Raw genomic sequence first — 16,436 nt, forward strand, 5'->3', positions numbered from 1 at the left:
GCCTTCACACAGATTTTCCATCCTACTCAGCCACGCTGTGCCTTTCCAAAATGTTTCTATTATGCTTTTGACAATTAGAGTTCCCAATTCCTTAAAAAGAACACTTTTTACATCCACCTCCTGATCCGTGAGTCCAAAGATAGCTGTGGTCAGGGATATGCTATGATGTGACTCTTGTTTAACTCATAAGTTTATTGAGTATATTGATAGAACATAAGAATAAGCACAAAGATAAGCAGTGTATAGAGTACATACAACCATACATTTTGCATAAAATGTAATGATTTGATATGGTTCCATACCAAAACATATTTGGGGCAGAATTCCGAATTGGACCTGTTAAAGGACCACTATCGCGAAAAAAAGTAGGCAGTTAAACTCTGACAGAACCGACAGGTTTTGGGCCAGTCCATCTCCTCATGGGGATTCTCAGGGTTTCCTTTGTTTTCAAAAGCATTTCCTGAACAGAACCTGGTCTTTTCAATGCTGGGACCACTTGAACAGAGATCCCAGTACCTTGCTAAAATGATATGAATGCTCACAAGACAAAACCAGTAACAAATGCACCTGCTAAGTAGGTAGTGGTTGCATGGTCTGTTCTACGACTAAACTCTTATTGGGGCCCATCCTTTGAGAACCTCCCCCTAAATCCCCTCCCTGTAATGAATCCCAGAGCCAGTGAGCCTATCTGCTTGAGGTCACACAAGTATGGATATCTGAACCATGCCGAGCCTCACATCTCCTTTTAATGGTGTAGCTACCAAGACTTGTCCAGGTAAAAGCACTGATTATATCACATCCGCAATGCCATAACTCCAAATATACCCACTTCTCTATTCTAAAGCCATGCCCCCCCCCCCAATAGTGCAAGTCTCCCCCTATATAGCCATGCCTCCTATGCAGAATGGCACCGGGAGGATGAGGTTGTTATAGCTACACATTGCTCACTGCCGCATGCCCCACTCTTCTGGAAGTTGCCTTTTCCTTGTGATTCTGGAGAGGAGAAAAGACCGTAAGAAAGTTTCCCTCCACATCAAAGGCTGTATCACCAGTAGTTATACCTCTGAGCACAAGGAGAAAAGGGAGCCAAACGCCCACCACCTACAGAGACATGCAGCAGGAGGCAATACAGGTCACAGCTGAAACAGCACTAGCCCTATTAAGTATTTTTGAATTTCAAATTTAGATGGACTTTAAAAATAGGATAAGTGCAATAATGCAGACATATTCAATTACTGCTCAGGGCCCCATTTTAAAATGGTTAATTACTTCTCAGCAGCAGGAAGAGTTTAAATTACAAAAGTGTAAGAGAAAGACTAGAGCACAACTGACTTCATGCAAAGCTGGATGCCCCAAACAGACAGTGTCCTAGTCCTACTGATTCTTATGCAGTGTGGCCTTGGAAATAAGTGAACCTGATCCCTGCTCAGCTTCTATGAAATAAGCTTACCTTTCAGTTTATAGACCTCTCCATTGGCAGAGTACACAACAATCATATATGGGGCCTCGCCACTCAGGGAAACCGAAGATCCAGCAAGAGACAAGGAGCCCCGGGGTTTCTGGTTCTTGCTTGCTTCCGTGATAAAATACAGCAGCGTCCCAGAGTCAAAGTCCAGAATAAAATATCTGCAGGAGAAGAAAAGAATTTAACATGATACTCTGGCTTCTTAAGTGTTAATCATGTACTACAAAAGCAAAAATTAGTAATGCAAATAGGTCTCTCTGTCAGCTTAATATTCATTTATGCAAAATGCAAAAAGAATTTGTGGCAACATTGAGATCTAGTAAAGCCATACACATGAGATATTGTACACACGTGAGACGCCATACCAGGGGAGACACGTGGTCTACTGAATCCTCCTTTACAGCACAGCTCATAACTTACTTCAAGTCTCCTTTGTAGAGAGTGAACACTAATCATCAGGATCCAGTGAGACTGTTCTTGTATATATGCAGAGATTGTATACAGAGCCTATTCATTGACATGATAATTTAATGAGAAACAGCAGTTTGACGTATGCATTGTCTGGATTATACAATCTGACATTCATGGGGAATCCTGTAATTATTGGCACTGGCATATTTTATTATTATTATTATTATTATTTAGTATTTATATAGCGCCGACATATTACGCAGCGCTGTACAGTGTATTATTATTTAGTATTTATATAGCACCGACATATTACGCAGCGATGTACAGTGTATATATATATATATCTTGTCACTAACTGTCCCTCAAAGGAGCTCACAATCTAATCCCTACCATTGCCATATGTCTACATTATGTAGTGTAAGTACTGCAGTCTAGGGCCAATTTTAGGGGGAGCCAATTAACTTATCCGTATGTTTTTGGAATGTGGGAGGAAACCGGAGTGCCCGGAGGAAACCCACGCAGACACGGAGAGAACATACAAACTCTTTGCAGATAGTGCCCTGGCTGGGATTCGAACCAGGGACCCAGCACTGCAAGGCGAGAGAGCTAACCACTACGCCACCGTGCTGCCCATTTCATATTTTATGAAAACTATATCGATGAACTAACTGAATCATTGTAGACAATATAGGATCTATATTGACTGGGCATACATATTCGTTGGCCACATTTGCGCATTGAGATCTTTCAGGCATATTTGAACTTTACAACGCATCATGTGCACATAAGAGGTGGGACTGTCTTTTCCATGAAGGGGAATTTTAGTGTGATATTCTTATTTTAAATGGCTGAAATAAAATTATTTTATATTGCTATGCCATTTGATTTGATCATTTGAACTTGATTCAGTATCCTTTAAGCGTTTTGTAATCTAACATAAGGTATTTCTTGCAGATGTACAGTATGGCAAATGCCTTTGAGCAACATTCTTCTTTCTATACTTAAAAAAAAAAAACTCACAAAATATATCTACAAAGAAACAAGGAGATTATTTTGCTAAGGATGCGCTAAGGCCAGTACCCAATCCCATCTCTGCACAAGAATAATGTGATTCAAGTCTGTGGAGCCAGGGAGGGGCTTGCAATCAGAAGATTGACTTCCAATCAGGGGTGTAACTAGGCTTAATAGGGCCCCCCTGCAAAAATGATAGCATGGGGCCCCCTTGGTCCCAGAATTCCACTGGATTAAGAGCTGGCGAATGGCAGCAGAGAGTTTTCTGCTGCAAAGCAGCCTCTGGAAGGAGAAACAAAAATGCATACAATTCTGCACACGGTTTTCGTGAGTGAATGGGGTGGTTTCTGTGCTAATTGGCTGCACTTGCAGTTGGGGAGAGGGAGGTGGAGGCCCCCCCCAAAGCCTCTGAGCCCCCCTGCGATGGCAGGAGTTGCAGGGATGCTTCCAATTAGTTCCCAGGCACTAGTTGTGGTAGTTTCTTTCAGTGAGAGTGCTGGATAGCCCAAGCTGCATACAATTTGCATGCAAGCTGGAATTACTAAACTACTTACTAACTACTAAAAGATGAGCATGGAAGCTGACAATTTTGCAAAATGAAGTAAAGATGGCAGCCTCCATGTTCCTTGTCCTGAAGGTTTTGTGTAAGGTTACCATAGACATGAAATTTGAGTAAGCCAGGCTTGTCCAAAGTCCGGCCCAAGAGAAAAATTAGGCCCAACCAGCCTTTTTTGGTGGCCCCAAAGCTCTCTATAGTTGTTGATTCCATGTGTCCTGCAAGACGTAGCAATGGTGTAAAATGCAGGAGCCACCTTATGTAGCTGTTCTGCCTCCTGGTGGTTGTCAGCCACCACTGTAGCAGTAGCACTATGCCTGCATACTGAGAGAGACATACTGATTGCACACGGTATATGCAGGGGCGTATCTGGGTAATATCGAGCCTATGGCAAACACTCAGTTGCGCCCCCCCCCACACACACACACAAACTTTCCCTTGTCAGAGGCCCATTCCCCACTAAAAACAGCATCCTTTCTTGTGTACATGTGTTATGGATTCCTTTGTTTTTTGGCTCGGGATATTGCTAAAGTTACTTTTTTTGGAAATGTCTCTTCTCATTTCCTCTCTATCCTCTTCTAACACTAAGCCAAGGTCGCCCCTCCTACATTAATTACGTAGCCATGTTTCCCATATTTAGGCCTCTTGCACACTGCAAGCGATTCCGATTTAGATTCCGCTTTTTAATCTGTTTTTACATCCGATTCCGATTCTGATTTGCAGTTTGCTCCATACACACTGCAAATCGGAATCTGAATCGGATGTAAAAACTGATTAAAAAGCGGAATCGGAATCGGAAATGCATGCAGTGTGCAAGAGGCCTTTATCTGATCAGAGATCTGAATGATGGGGAGGCATGGGGCACAGCATAGGGGCAGGCATGGCGCCCATGGTGCTGTGGCGCCCATGGCACAAGCCATGCCTGCACCCTTCTAGATACACCTCCAGGAATATGGGTTACTTCCCGTTAAATGTTTCATTTGACAGAATGTCACAGGCATAATGTACCTGACTGCAATCAGCATAATTGTTTAATTTCACTAGTTCAGCCCCCTAGCACTCAAGAAGGGCGATATGTCCCTTGGCCTAAAAAGTTTGGACATTCCTGGTGTAAGCTGAACAAGTGGATATACCAATTAACCAGCCTGGCGGTATGGACGAGCTCAGCTCATCCATCACCGCCGGAGGCTGCCGCTCAGGCCCTGCTGGGCCGATTTTCATCAAATAAAGAGCAGCACACGCAGCCGGCACTTTGCCAGCCGCGTGTGCTGCCTGATCGCCGCCGCTCTGCGGCGATCCGCCGCGAGCAGCGGCGAAAGAGGGTCCCCCCAGCCGCCTGAGCCCAGCGTAGCCGGAACAAAAAGTTCCGGCCAGCACTAAGGGCTGGATCGGAGGCGGCTGACGTCAGGACGTCGGCTGACGTCCATGACGTCACTCCGCTCGTCGCTATGGCGACGATCTAAGCAAAACAAGGAAGGCCGCTCATTGCGGCCTTCCTTGTTTATTCTGGGCGCCGGAGGCGATCGGAAGAACGCCTCCGGAGCGCCCTCTAGTGGGCTTTCATGCAGCCAACTTTCAGTTGGCTGCATGAAATAGTTTTTTTTTTTATTTAAAAAAAACCCTCTCGCAGCTGCCCTGGCGATCTTAATAGAACGCCAGGGTGGTTAAGCTTTGCATAGTAGGTGCTGCACACATGTAATGAAAGCTGAAACTTTTTTTTTTTTGCATACGTGTGTGTGTGCAGGTATCAGGTTGTCATTTCAAGATTGTTAGCATTATGGATGATCAATGGGATACAAAGCTTTCCGAGTTCTTGCAGAATTATAGTAGCAGTAGGGTATTGTACCGTGTTAGCCATCAGCAAAAGCAAGAAGTTTAGAATCCCGCTGCAGCCATCCATACCATCTCGGATTGGCTATGTTATCCATGGGCTTCTATCTACAGAACTTTCCATCATTGCACTTTATGGGCCATATGCAATTCACTTTTTCCACTGAATTTTCTCCTAGGTGATATTTTCTCCTAGGTGATATTTTCACAACTTGAAAATAAAATGCCTTTTAAACCACCACCAAGCAAACAAATACTCAAAATTATTTTGACAGTACTTTTTCACCTACTTTTCGTTTAGCACTTTGCAATAGAAAAAGTTATTTTAAATCGAAGAATAAAAATTATCTCCTAGGAGAAAACTCAGGAGAAAAAGTGAATTGCATATGGGCTATATCTTCTGTTGGACTTACCACAAAGGACATTCGGTAACTTGACACATTGCTCAGACTATAAGTAGTTATTATGTTCATGATTAATCCCTATTACTGTATCGATTTGTTTCAATTGCTATATGTAGTTCTAAATTATTTCTTTAAATAAACAATTAAAAATCGTTCGTCTAAGTGCTGTTCTGAAAATATCTGCAAAGAGTTCATGTTTCCTGAGAGACGTTACCATAACCGTTTTGATATTAACCACTTAAGGACCGGGCTATGTTTGCCTGATCTGTGCTGCGTGGGCTCTCCAGCCCGCAGCACCGATCAGCTAGCAGCCAGGGCGATCAGACTTCCCCCCCTTTTTTCCCCACTAGGGGGATGTCCTGCTGGGGGGGTCTGATCGACGCCGGCTGTATTTGTTTAGCGGGGGGAGGCTCTTCAAAGCCCCCCTCCGCAGCGTTTTCCGCCCTCTCTGCCCTTACCTCCCTCTCCCTCATTCAATGGGCTGCGCAGGACGGATATCCGTCCTGCGCCGCCTAGGATAGGCTTCAGCCTATCAGATGCCGGCGATCCCCGGCTAATCAGAGGCCAGGGATCGCCGATCTCCTTTACGGCGCTGCTGCGCAGCAGCGCCATATTGATGTAAACAGCGGGGATTTCTTCCCCACGTGTTTACATTTCGTCTGCGAAGCCGCGATCGGCGGCTCGCAGACTATTCACGGAGACACCCTCCGTGAACTGACATGGAAAGGCCGTTTCCATGTAAATCCACTTAAGACCTGCCGACGCCTATCGGCGTTAGGCGGTCGTTAAGTGGTTAATATCTTTATTTTTCTATCTCTAGAAAGGTTGTGAATTAACCCTTTTTTTTCCTACAGGATTTAGCTAGAGTTAGACTTAGCGTATTCGCATGCTTTATTACGGATTATTGGCAGCGACCTGGTCTCTATACGAGATCACAAACTGTATTGATAAGACACAATCAAAATTGGATTGTGTGTGGACTCAACCACCAATCCAAAAGGTTACTTTGCTTGCAGTACTGACTGTCTTCAGGATTCCCTCAGGGTCTGAGGCTGAATGGAAAACTGCGGCAAACAGGAATTGGAGGGTGACTGCGCATACTTCACATTCTAAACTTCTTGCTTGCAGAATTATGTAAATTTTCAAGCAAATATATGCAGCTAGAAAAATGCGCCAATCAAGTTAAACCTGGGTGGGGCCTGATTGGTCATTTTCAAGATGCATATACTTGCATAAAAATGTACATAATCCGGCATAAACTTGGAAATATTTGCATCTCATTGATTATCCCTAGCCTGTAAGCTGCGTGGGGTGGTCATACGTCGTACTAAATAATGGTGGTCTGATCACGTAAACATTAAATTACTTGGTTGATCAAAAAGCAGCAATCACTTTACTATCTTGCAAAAAGCAATACATTTCAATAACCCTTCAGCAGATATTTGTGCTGAAAGTTAGTCAAATTTCTACTCCTACTAGTATTCTGTCGCCTGAGGCAGTGCAAAGCTACCTGGCAGTCATTCTACCCTCATTTCTCCCCCACGAGCAATGCAGAAAAAAACCCACCATTGCCAATCAAATGTCTAGCAACAATTCCATCGCTATTGGCCAACTGGGACTCTAAAGGTGGCCATACACTTATCAATTTCCAGTCGATATCCGGCCAATTAGATCAATCTGAACGAATCTGCTAAAATCTGTTGCAAAGGCAGCCCCAATTGATGGTCAGTTCGATTTCAGCTGAACTTGGTCAGCTGCTCTGGACAGAAGATATAGTTTTGATAGTTTGATAGATGGTCTATAAGGTTGCACTGGATCACTCGGTGCAATGTTTGATATTTTTTTATATAGATTTCAAAGTAAAAACTATTAAAAAACTGTTCCTAGTGTGTGACACAGATCAGATAGATCCCTGTTAGATTTGATCTGACAGGGATCTACTGTAGCTGATGGTTGAATCTAGGTTGCCATCTATAAGTGTATGGCCAACTTAAGTTTTACCGGTAAATTAATTTGTTAGATTCAATGTGTTTTTCAAATTAACATAATATATATCTGGGTATATCTGGGTAGCTTACTCGGTATATTTTCAAAACAGAGCTAGTGAAATAAACACATGGCATCGTTACACAAACTAAGATCATTCTAATTAGATTTTTTGACACTCAAAACAGACATCACTCCAAATCTAGCAATTAGGCTGTAATTTACCTACCGTAACTATTCCATTCGACCGTGCTGTGATCCTACACTAAAAAAGTGTACCAGTACTATACTGCATTCTTGTGTCCACGGCTATAAGTTTAGGAGCAGTTGTGAACATGAATATTCAGAAATGTTACTTGGATATTTTTATTTATTTATTGTATTTATAAAGCGCCAACATATTACGCAGCGCTGGACAATAAATAGGGATACATACAATATTTAGGGGTGACATACAGCAAAATGACAATACCTGAATACAAGAAAGACCAGATCATGCAGCACAGTATGAGTACAATTTAATGCTTAGCCACTGGAGGGGAGCATGGAGATTAGGCAAGTTAGGTTCACTCAGATGCATAGCATGGGTTCACAGTAATGGAGGTGCATGATCAGGTAGGACACAAAAGGAGGAAGACCCTGCCAAAAGGCTTACAATCTAGATGGAGAGGTAAGGACATGGAAGGTAGGGGACCAGAGTTCAGCTGTGGGTTTAGAGCAATTGTGAGGGGTAGTAGGCCAGAGTGAAAAGTTGAGTTTTGAGGGCTTTCTTGAAGATGTTGAAGAAGGGGGTTGCCCTAATGGGTGGAGGTAGGGAGTTCCATAGTGTTGGAGCAGCTCTTGAGAAGTCCTGGAGGCGTGCATGGGACTGGGTGATACGGGGGGGGGGGGGGGGGCGGTTAGGTGAAGTTCATTGGAAGAGCGGAGTGAGCGGCTAGGTGTGTACCTCTGAGTAAGATCGGAAATGTAGGTTGGACAGGTTTTGTGGACAGATTTGTAGGTCAGATATACCACACATGTAAGATGTGTGTTACATAGAAGATGTTCCACTGTCCCTTTTAGCATGAATGTTTTAAAGAGGAACTTCAGCCTAAACAAACATACTGTCATTAAGTTACATTAGTTATGTTAATTAAAATAGATAGGTAATCTCTTACCTACCCTGTTTTAAAAGAAACTCAGTCATATTGACAGGTGACGTCACCGCATTAGATACTGGGAGCCTGCGGAGGGGACTTTCATAGTCCCGTCTGCGCAGGCACTGCTGGGGGCACCTATTGAGGCTAAGAGACATGCGCAGTCTTATTCAATAATATCACTGCACACTTCAGCGCAGTGATCGGCTTAAACTGTGCATGTGCGCAAGTCTCTTAGCCTCAATAGGTGCCCCCAGCAGTGCCTGCGCAGACGGGACTCTGAAGGTTCCCTCTGCAGGCTCCCAGTGTCTAATGCGGTGACGTCACCTGTCAATATGAAAGGCGCTCCCGCTGAGTGTACAAGCGGCTGTGTCAGCGTTCGTGTGGGGCGGCCGATCAAGGCAGGGGTCAGAGCAGTTTACCTACTTTGAAACTGCCTTTTGTACACCCCTATACAGGTTAGTTTGTCCCACGTCGCCGTCACCAATACAGTGGGGGAATTGAATCAATAATGTAATTTTTTATTACTCATGCTGCACATTACAAAAAGATAAATGCTGGTTACCTCTAATCTTATTACAACAGCACTTAAGGTAACTATTTGAAAAAATAACCATTCGTGACACTGGTCCTTTAACTTTAAGTTTGGTTTTACTGTAACTGTAATTCAAAATGTACAATACTTTCCTAACGTAAAAGCAGGCTTTGCATTTACTACACATTTTGTCCACATTTGGTTTGGCAGCTGTGTGTGGTATGGACAGTTTGCTGACTTCTATCCTTTTCTTCTATTTTAATAAGGTAAAATGTATTTATATAAACAGGTTATGTATAATGAGAATAAACTAAAGAGAATCAAGGACCAACAGCTTTTCTCATCACAGTATTTACTATAAAAACTTAAAAACTTACTAATATGTATAAAGTTCATTACAGACTTCAAGGACAACTATCAATGTTAACTAAAATTCTAAATACCGCATATATTTCCAGTAATTACTAGCACATAGCAATACAAATACCCCTTTTTCATCTTTTCATGTTTTATATGAATGACATTTAGAGAACAGTTCTCACTGTGGGCATTACTATCAAGGACTGTAACCAGCCCATCCAGCATACAGAAACAATCTTCACTGGCTCCAATACTGTAAGTAAAATGTGTTTAGAGTGATAGAAAGCAGGAATATAGCTTCAAATGTATGTAAATAGATCATCATCAGCTGCAGCTCTTTCTGTGTGCTCCTGTGTCTCTCTTTCTGCCACACAGTCTAAAGTAAACAGTGTACAGCCAGGTTACAGTTCAGTTTCCCACTGGCTGTGCTGAGAGACCACTGAAAAGCTTTCAAGGGTTGCTGGCTAAAAGCTCTATAGGTGTTTGTGGGGTTTACGGAAAACAGCTTCTTTGATAGTTGTTCTTTAAAGAGGACCTCCAGTAAAGTCAACTATAACGTTAATCCTCTGTGATAGTTATACTAGTGTTGACGGGTGCCAGGTAAGGTCACTTGCGCGCTTGCCCTTAATTCTGTATTATTTTGAAACTCTGAAATCCCCCCCCCCCAATTAGCTTCTAGCAGTATATCAATTCAACCAATACAGCTGCCAATTGCTCAGTAATTTTACAGGTCCTGGATGCATAGCTCTAAGAAGCAATGAATGCAGACAAGCACAAAATATAGGAGAAGAGGGGAGTTCAACAAAATACAATACCAGTTTTAAAAGGTGCGGTAAGCATAGGGCTTTTCTTTGTGTCTAAGTATTGCTACCTATCCATCACTAACGTAGCACCAGTGGATTTATCAGGAGCTGTGACAGAATAAAGTTATCAGTCAACTTTTTACCACAGTGTTTTACCACAGCTTTAAGAAATGACAACTTTAATACTATTTTCTTGAAGTTTGATTGTGTTAAAGTTGAATCTTCTATACTCTGCTTAGAGATGCTATATATAGGAAGGATTTTGTGACGCCAACACTCGGCATGCATAGGTAGTTTTATCCTATATGGTTTCTACCTCGTTCTTTCTTCTCCCAAGCCATTAAAACATTATAGATATTTTCCAGAGGACAAACTTGAAACACGTGAATGTGTTTCATCGACCGAAAACAGAACTTTTATTTTCCATTGCAGAGGAGAATTTCAGAAGATATAAAATAATTGCAAAAATGATCTTGACAAGCCTCTTGCCTTCTCAATCTCCGACACAATTGCAGTGTGAAAGCATATCATGAGCATTACCCTGTCATGGTTAGTTGAACAAGCAAAGCAAATGTGCCTTCACAATATCGATTGTACCGCCAAGAGAAAAGGCAGACAATCACAAAAGAGAGTCCTGGCTGCAATGTTAATGCTGTTTCTATGCAGGTAATCAAACATGTATTCAGGATGAACAAAAAAAGAAAATGGAGGGATGAAAACCTACTGAGAATCAATGGGATAGCTTCATACCGTTACATTCCAGTGCTTCTGTGAACCTGCTTACATGCGCCATGAAATATCAGATAGGAACCGCTATCACTCAGACCCCCCTAAGGACAAGTCTGCTTCCTCGCTGCACGATTCACAAATGTGAGATGCAATTATAGAGTCAATCTGAATGGATTTATTCTACTGCTTACTAGAATTTATAAAACGTGTGATAAAAATGTTTTTTTTAAAAGTAGGTTAAAACAGGAAAAAGAGGTGGCATAGGAGAATATGATTTATCTTTAAAGGATGCCTAAAGTCAGAGGGATACGTAGGGTGACATATTTATTTCCTTCTGAGTAATGCAGATTGCCTGGTTGTCCTGCTGATCCTCTGCCTCTAATACTTTTAGCCATAAGTCCATAGGGCTGTGCCACACTGCAGGATGCTTTTCAACTTGTTTTTGTTTTTTTTAAAACTCTCCCCCATTGACTTGCGTTATAATTGCTGTGAAATCCATGCAAGTCAATGGAAGTGTGCTTTTAACCTCTTGACAACCAGCTAACGCCGATTGGCGTAAACTGGTTGTCTGAGGGTTTCCATGGAAAGAGCGGCCTTTCCATGTCAGTTCACGGAGGGTGTCTCCGTGAACAGCCGGAGAGCCGCCGATCGCGGCTTGCCAGCAAAATGTAAACACGCGGGGAAGAAATCCCCGCTGTTTACATCATACGGCGCTGCTGCGTAAGGCAGATCGGCGATCCCCGGCCTCTGAATGGCCGGGGATCGCCGGCATATGATAGGCTGAAGCCTATCCTTCAATGCGCAGGACGGAAATCCGTCCTGCGCAGCTCACAGGGGGAGGGAGAGGGAGGGAGCGGGCGAGACGGCGGAGTACGCTGCGGAGGGGGGGGGGCTTTGAAGAGCCCCCCGCTAAGCAAATGCAGCCGGCGGCGATCAGACCCCCCCCCAGCAGGACATCCCCCTAGTGGGGAAAAAAGGGGGGGTAGTCTGATCGCCCTGCTGCACTCCTGATCGGTGCTGCGGGCTGTAGAGCCCACGCAGCACCGATCACTGAAAAATCCCCTGGTCGGCAAGTGGTTAAAAACAAAAAAACAGGTAGAAAAGAGCTCCATAATGTGGTTCAGCCCTGAACAAGCATGCAGGTCAGATGTTTCTGGCACAAATCTGACAAGATTAGCTGTATGCTTGTTTCAGGTGTGTGATTCAGACACTACTGCAGCAAAAGAAATCAGAAGGACTGCCAGGCCACTAGTATTTTTCAAAAAGAAATAAATATGGCAGTCTCCATATCCCCCTCACGCTATTGCAGACGGGAATGCGAACAAGGATACACGTGGCCAGGGCTGCACAGGCGCAGTGGCCCACAGACTCCCAGTCAGCGAAACTGAATCTAAGCCACGGCGGGGGAACGGAGGATCACTGAGGACCAGCGCAGGCACAGGATGGCTGCAGGAAGATGGTAGAAGCCCCTGGCAAGTAAAACTCTTATTAGTTGGCTTAAGTATCCCTTTAAGACATATGAATGCATCCTGCTTCATTGTTCAACATGAATGCAGTACCATTCCTTTAAAGCGGATCCGAGATGAAAAACTATAACAAGTAACTTGTCTATATATCTTATCTAAAGTTTAGATAGTTTGCACAGCAAATCTAGCTGCAAACAGCTTCAACAGTTTATGATTACTTATTCCTGTGATACAGTGAGAGCAGCCATGTTCTGTTTGTCACATTACACACAGGCAAGCTGATAGCATCTCCAGCCCTCAGCCTGTGAAAACTTCACTCCCCTCTCCTACTCCCCTCTGCCTCTGAAATCTCTGGCTAGTAACCTCCTCCTCCTCCTGCCCAGACTGAGCTCCCATAAGCCCTTGCTACTAAGGCTCAGAGTGAAAAGCCTCGCCCAAGGCACTCTGGAGAAGCTGTGGGCGAGGCTTGTTTAGTTTATAGGGGATTAGAGTATTAAAGCAAAAAAAATAAAAAAATAAAGTATTTGGCTTGAGGAATGCCCTATAAACTATATGAAAGGAACACAATCATGCAATGAGTAATATTTTATCTCGGATCCACTTTAAGCATCCAAAGTGAGAGTTGGAGTGGGAGTATGCGCCAGTAGTCAAGTGACTGCAAGTTCTGGGACTACAAGGGAGATGGGGGAGCTATATTTAAAACAATTCATATATTCATGTTACATCACTTTGAGTTGGACTATGACATGTGAGGGCAATCAGATGAAAAGGATCAATCGGAAGTTATATGTTGACCTCTCTATAAGCATGGACTCCCAGTTGGACAGAGTGTATTCTGAAGATTAACCAGATAGCAGCTGTGCCAAGGAAAACAATTCTTTCTAACCCAGTTGAGTTCCTCCTGATATCACTGATCTGATGGAGTCTCCCACAAATCCCTGTGAAACTGTGGGTCCCAGTAGATACAGTACTACGGTATTACGATATGCAGACTTTTGTCATTAGTTTGATTTCAGTTTACATTTAGTTTGACATCAGTTGATGTGTCACCTTCTCTACTGGGCGGGAAATGAAAGTGAAGCCAAAGTTGAACAGAGGTTAAACTTTAGTCAAACCAAAGACAGACTAATCAACTTATATCAAACCAAAAACAGTCTGATTTTATATTAAGGTGACCTCAAACTGGAGCTCAATTCGTAATGATGCTAGGATCACCACTCTGATGTCCCACGTCTTTGTCATTTCTAGCATCCCTATTGTTCCTTTAATATGATGGATGTTGTCTCTGACCAACAGGGAAACTTAGTTGCTTTTACAATTTGCTTGTATTACATTTTCTCAAATCTCTGGAGCTACTGAAAATTTAGAAAAGCAATCTCCACTGTAGGAATCCTCTGATTATGTCATTTTTCATCAAATGTTCTGTTTCTGTTACCTGGGTTTTATTCAGTTTGGCTTTAAAGAAAGAAAACTCTAGCTAGATGGATAATGATCTAGGCTAGATGGAGAGGCGATATGCTACTTTATAATGCTATTCACACGGCTGCAGGACATCTCCATTCTCACTGGGGTACTCAAGTGCCTGCACCGCTGCTTTCTGCATATCTAAGGCAATTCATACACATGAAGCTAAATAGCTGCTGCAAATTCAGACAGGAAAGGGTATAAAGTGTCTTTGTCAATCATTGAGATGCTCCAATATGAATACATTGCTTCAATACCGAGAAATAAATATATCCAGCATAGAGCTGCTTATTATGGAGCTCACTGCTTTCTGCTCTAAGCAACAGAATAGATTTCAGCAAGAGACATTTAAATATCTTCTCACATAAGGAATTCTCCTGCTGCAAACTATTTGTTGCCCAAATCAGCCCGTCTAAATATTCCAAAAGGAGAGTTTTCCACTGTGATTACTGAAGCAGGTCTTTCCATGGTCAGATTTTTCTTCTACCATTAATAGGCTGATGATTGGACAGTATGGTAGGGGTAGGTAGCAAGCATATAGAATCTTACCGAATAAAACCCGTGTCTCTGCGTCCCATGTGCGTGTCCCTGCGTGCTACTGCGCATGTGCCGGACAGGCAGGGGGCCGGGCAGCCGGGCGGGGGCGCGTGTGCTGATAGGTGGCGGTGGTGACGGCCCTAGCCCGCTATTAAACAGGCTAAGGTGCCTAGTATATTCAATAAAGACTTAGGAAGGTTCTATTTATAACAGTCTTAATTAAGAAGAGCTCATTCTGCTTAGCTAATGCAATGATTTTGGTTACAACCCATTTTGAAAATGTGTGCACGTCACATTTGCTTATTTAGACGAATTCAGAATAAATCTGAATGGAGTTTAAATGAATTCAAATTTTGAAGTAGCTGTTCATTGATGTCAGTGGAGGCCAATTATGATGCTATTCAAAAAATTGGAATGGATGTTAGAGCTTCAGATGTGATTCCTCATCTCCTAGCTGGCAAACCACATGCCTTGTCTGTTAGGGCCCGTTTCCACTTGTTGCCGCACGCGTCAAGGACGCACGGTCGGCACTTCTGGGTGTGCAGGATTGCAGGCGAATCCCAGATTCGTAGCCTCCCGTGCGAAATCTGTGGCCACTGTAGGCCGAATCGCTAGGGTAAGCGATTCGGCCAGTGGCACCGTAGTTTCCTATGGCAGAGTTTCCCCCGCGCAATTTGCCTGCGGAGAAACTCTGCGGATTTGCATCGGTTTCCGCTCCAGTGGAAACGGGCCCTAAGGAATAGATATGAGGAGCAAGAACTAGCCAGTAATGCAGTTGTGTTCAGTTAGATCTATAAATAGAGCAATCAGTTCTAATCTGAAACAAAACATTTTTTTCTCTAGTTACTTTTATGTTGGATTTATATAGGGTCATCATCTAACACCTTCAATTACACTTGGATTGCAAGTAACTTGGTTTGCAAGCATTTTGCAAGAAAGGCAAATAAAGTTACTGTATATTCTGGTGTATAAGACTACTTTTTAACCCTTGAAAATCTTCTGAAAAGTCAGGGGTCGTCTTATACGCCGGGTGTCATTGATGCAGGTGATACGCCCTATCCTGTTACTGCCTCTAAGATCTCACTGCTGATGACTGCAGGTGCACATGTGAGAGGCACAGAAGGCGGTAAATAGGATTCAAGGGTGGGCCGGAAGGGTGAAAGAGGCGTTTTTTTATGGGCACAGCGTGATCTATTCTTCCATACTGCTCTGATAAACAGGGAAAGAGGGAGAGCTGACCAATCCGCTCAGGGAGAGGGGGAGTTGACCAATCCAACCAGTCAATCGACCTATATACTGTACTGTTATATACTGGGTACCACATACAGTGCAGCACCAGTATCTGTTCATACACAGCACCAGTATATGATTTTTTAATTTTTATTTGGTGTGCGTTAGAAGAGGGATAGTCTTATACGGCGAGTACTGTATATCCCAAACTCTATATTTTAACTGGAAAAGTTGGGGGGTTGTCTTATACGCCCAGTCATCTTATACGCCGGAATATACGGTACTGAATTTTGACTTGATAAGCAAGCAACGTCTTGATATACAAGTACAGTAAGTATAGGTGCGTATGTCATCACATCTGAGCCAAAGGTTCTTCTTTGACGCTGCAGGACAGAACTTAAAGTGTACCAGAGCGAAATTTAGATACTTACCTCAGTAGAGGGAAGTGTCTGTATAATCCAGAGGCTTCCCCTGCCCCCTCCACTGTTCCAGCGTTGGGAACACCCAAAATTT

General features: G+C 43.2%; 1 protein-coding gene across 1 annotated transcript in view; it reads right to left on the minus strand.

Moving 5' to 3' along the window:
- The window catches only part of OSBPL10 (oxysterol binding protein like 10), a 631,331-nt gene that overhangs the window by 484,507 nt on the left and 130,388 nt on the right, over positions 1 to 16,436 (minus strand). Inside the window, exon 2 of the mRNA XM_068236222.1 lies at positions 1,451 to 1,626. Within this exon, the coding sequence (XP_068092323.1) occupies positions 1,451 to 1,626 (176 nt within the window). The remainder of the gene's footprint in view (positions 1 to 1,450; positions 1,627 to 16,436) is intronic.

The sequence above is a fragment of the Hyperolius riggenbachi genome, chromosome 5 (assembly GCF_040937935.1).
Source record: "Hyperolius riggenbachi isolate aHypRig1 chromosome 5, aHypRig1.pri, whole genome shotgun sequence".
NCBI classification, from domain to species: domain Eukaryota; kingdom Metazoa; phylum Chordata; class Amphibia; order Anura; family Hyperoliidae; genus Hyperolius; species Hyperolius riggenbachi.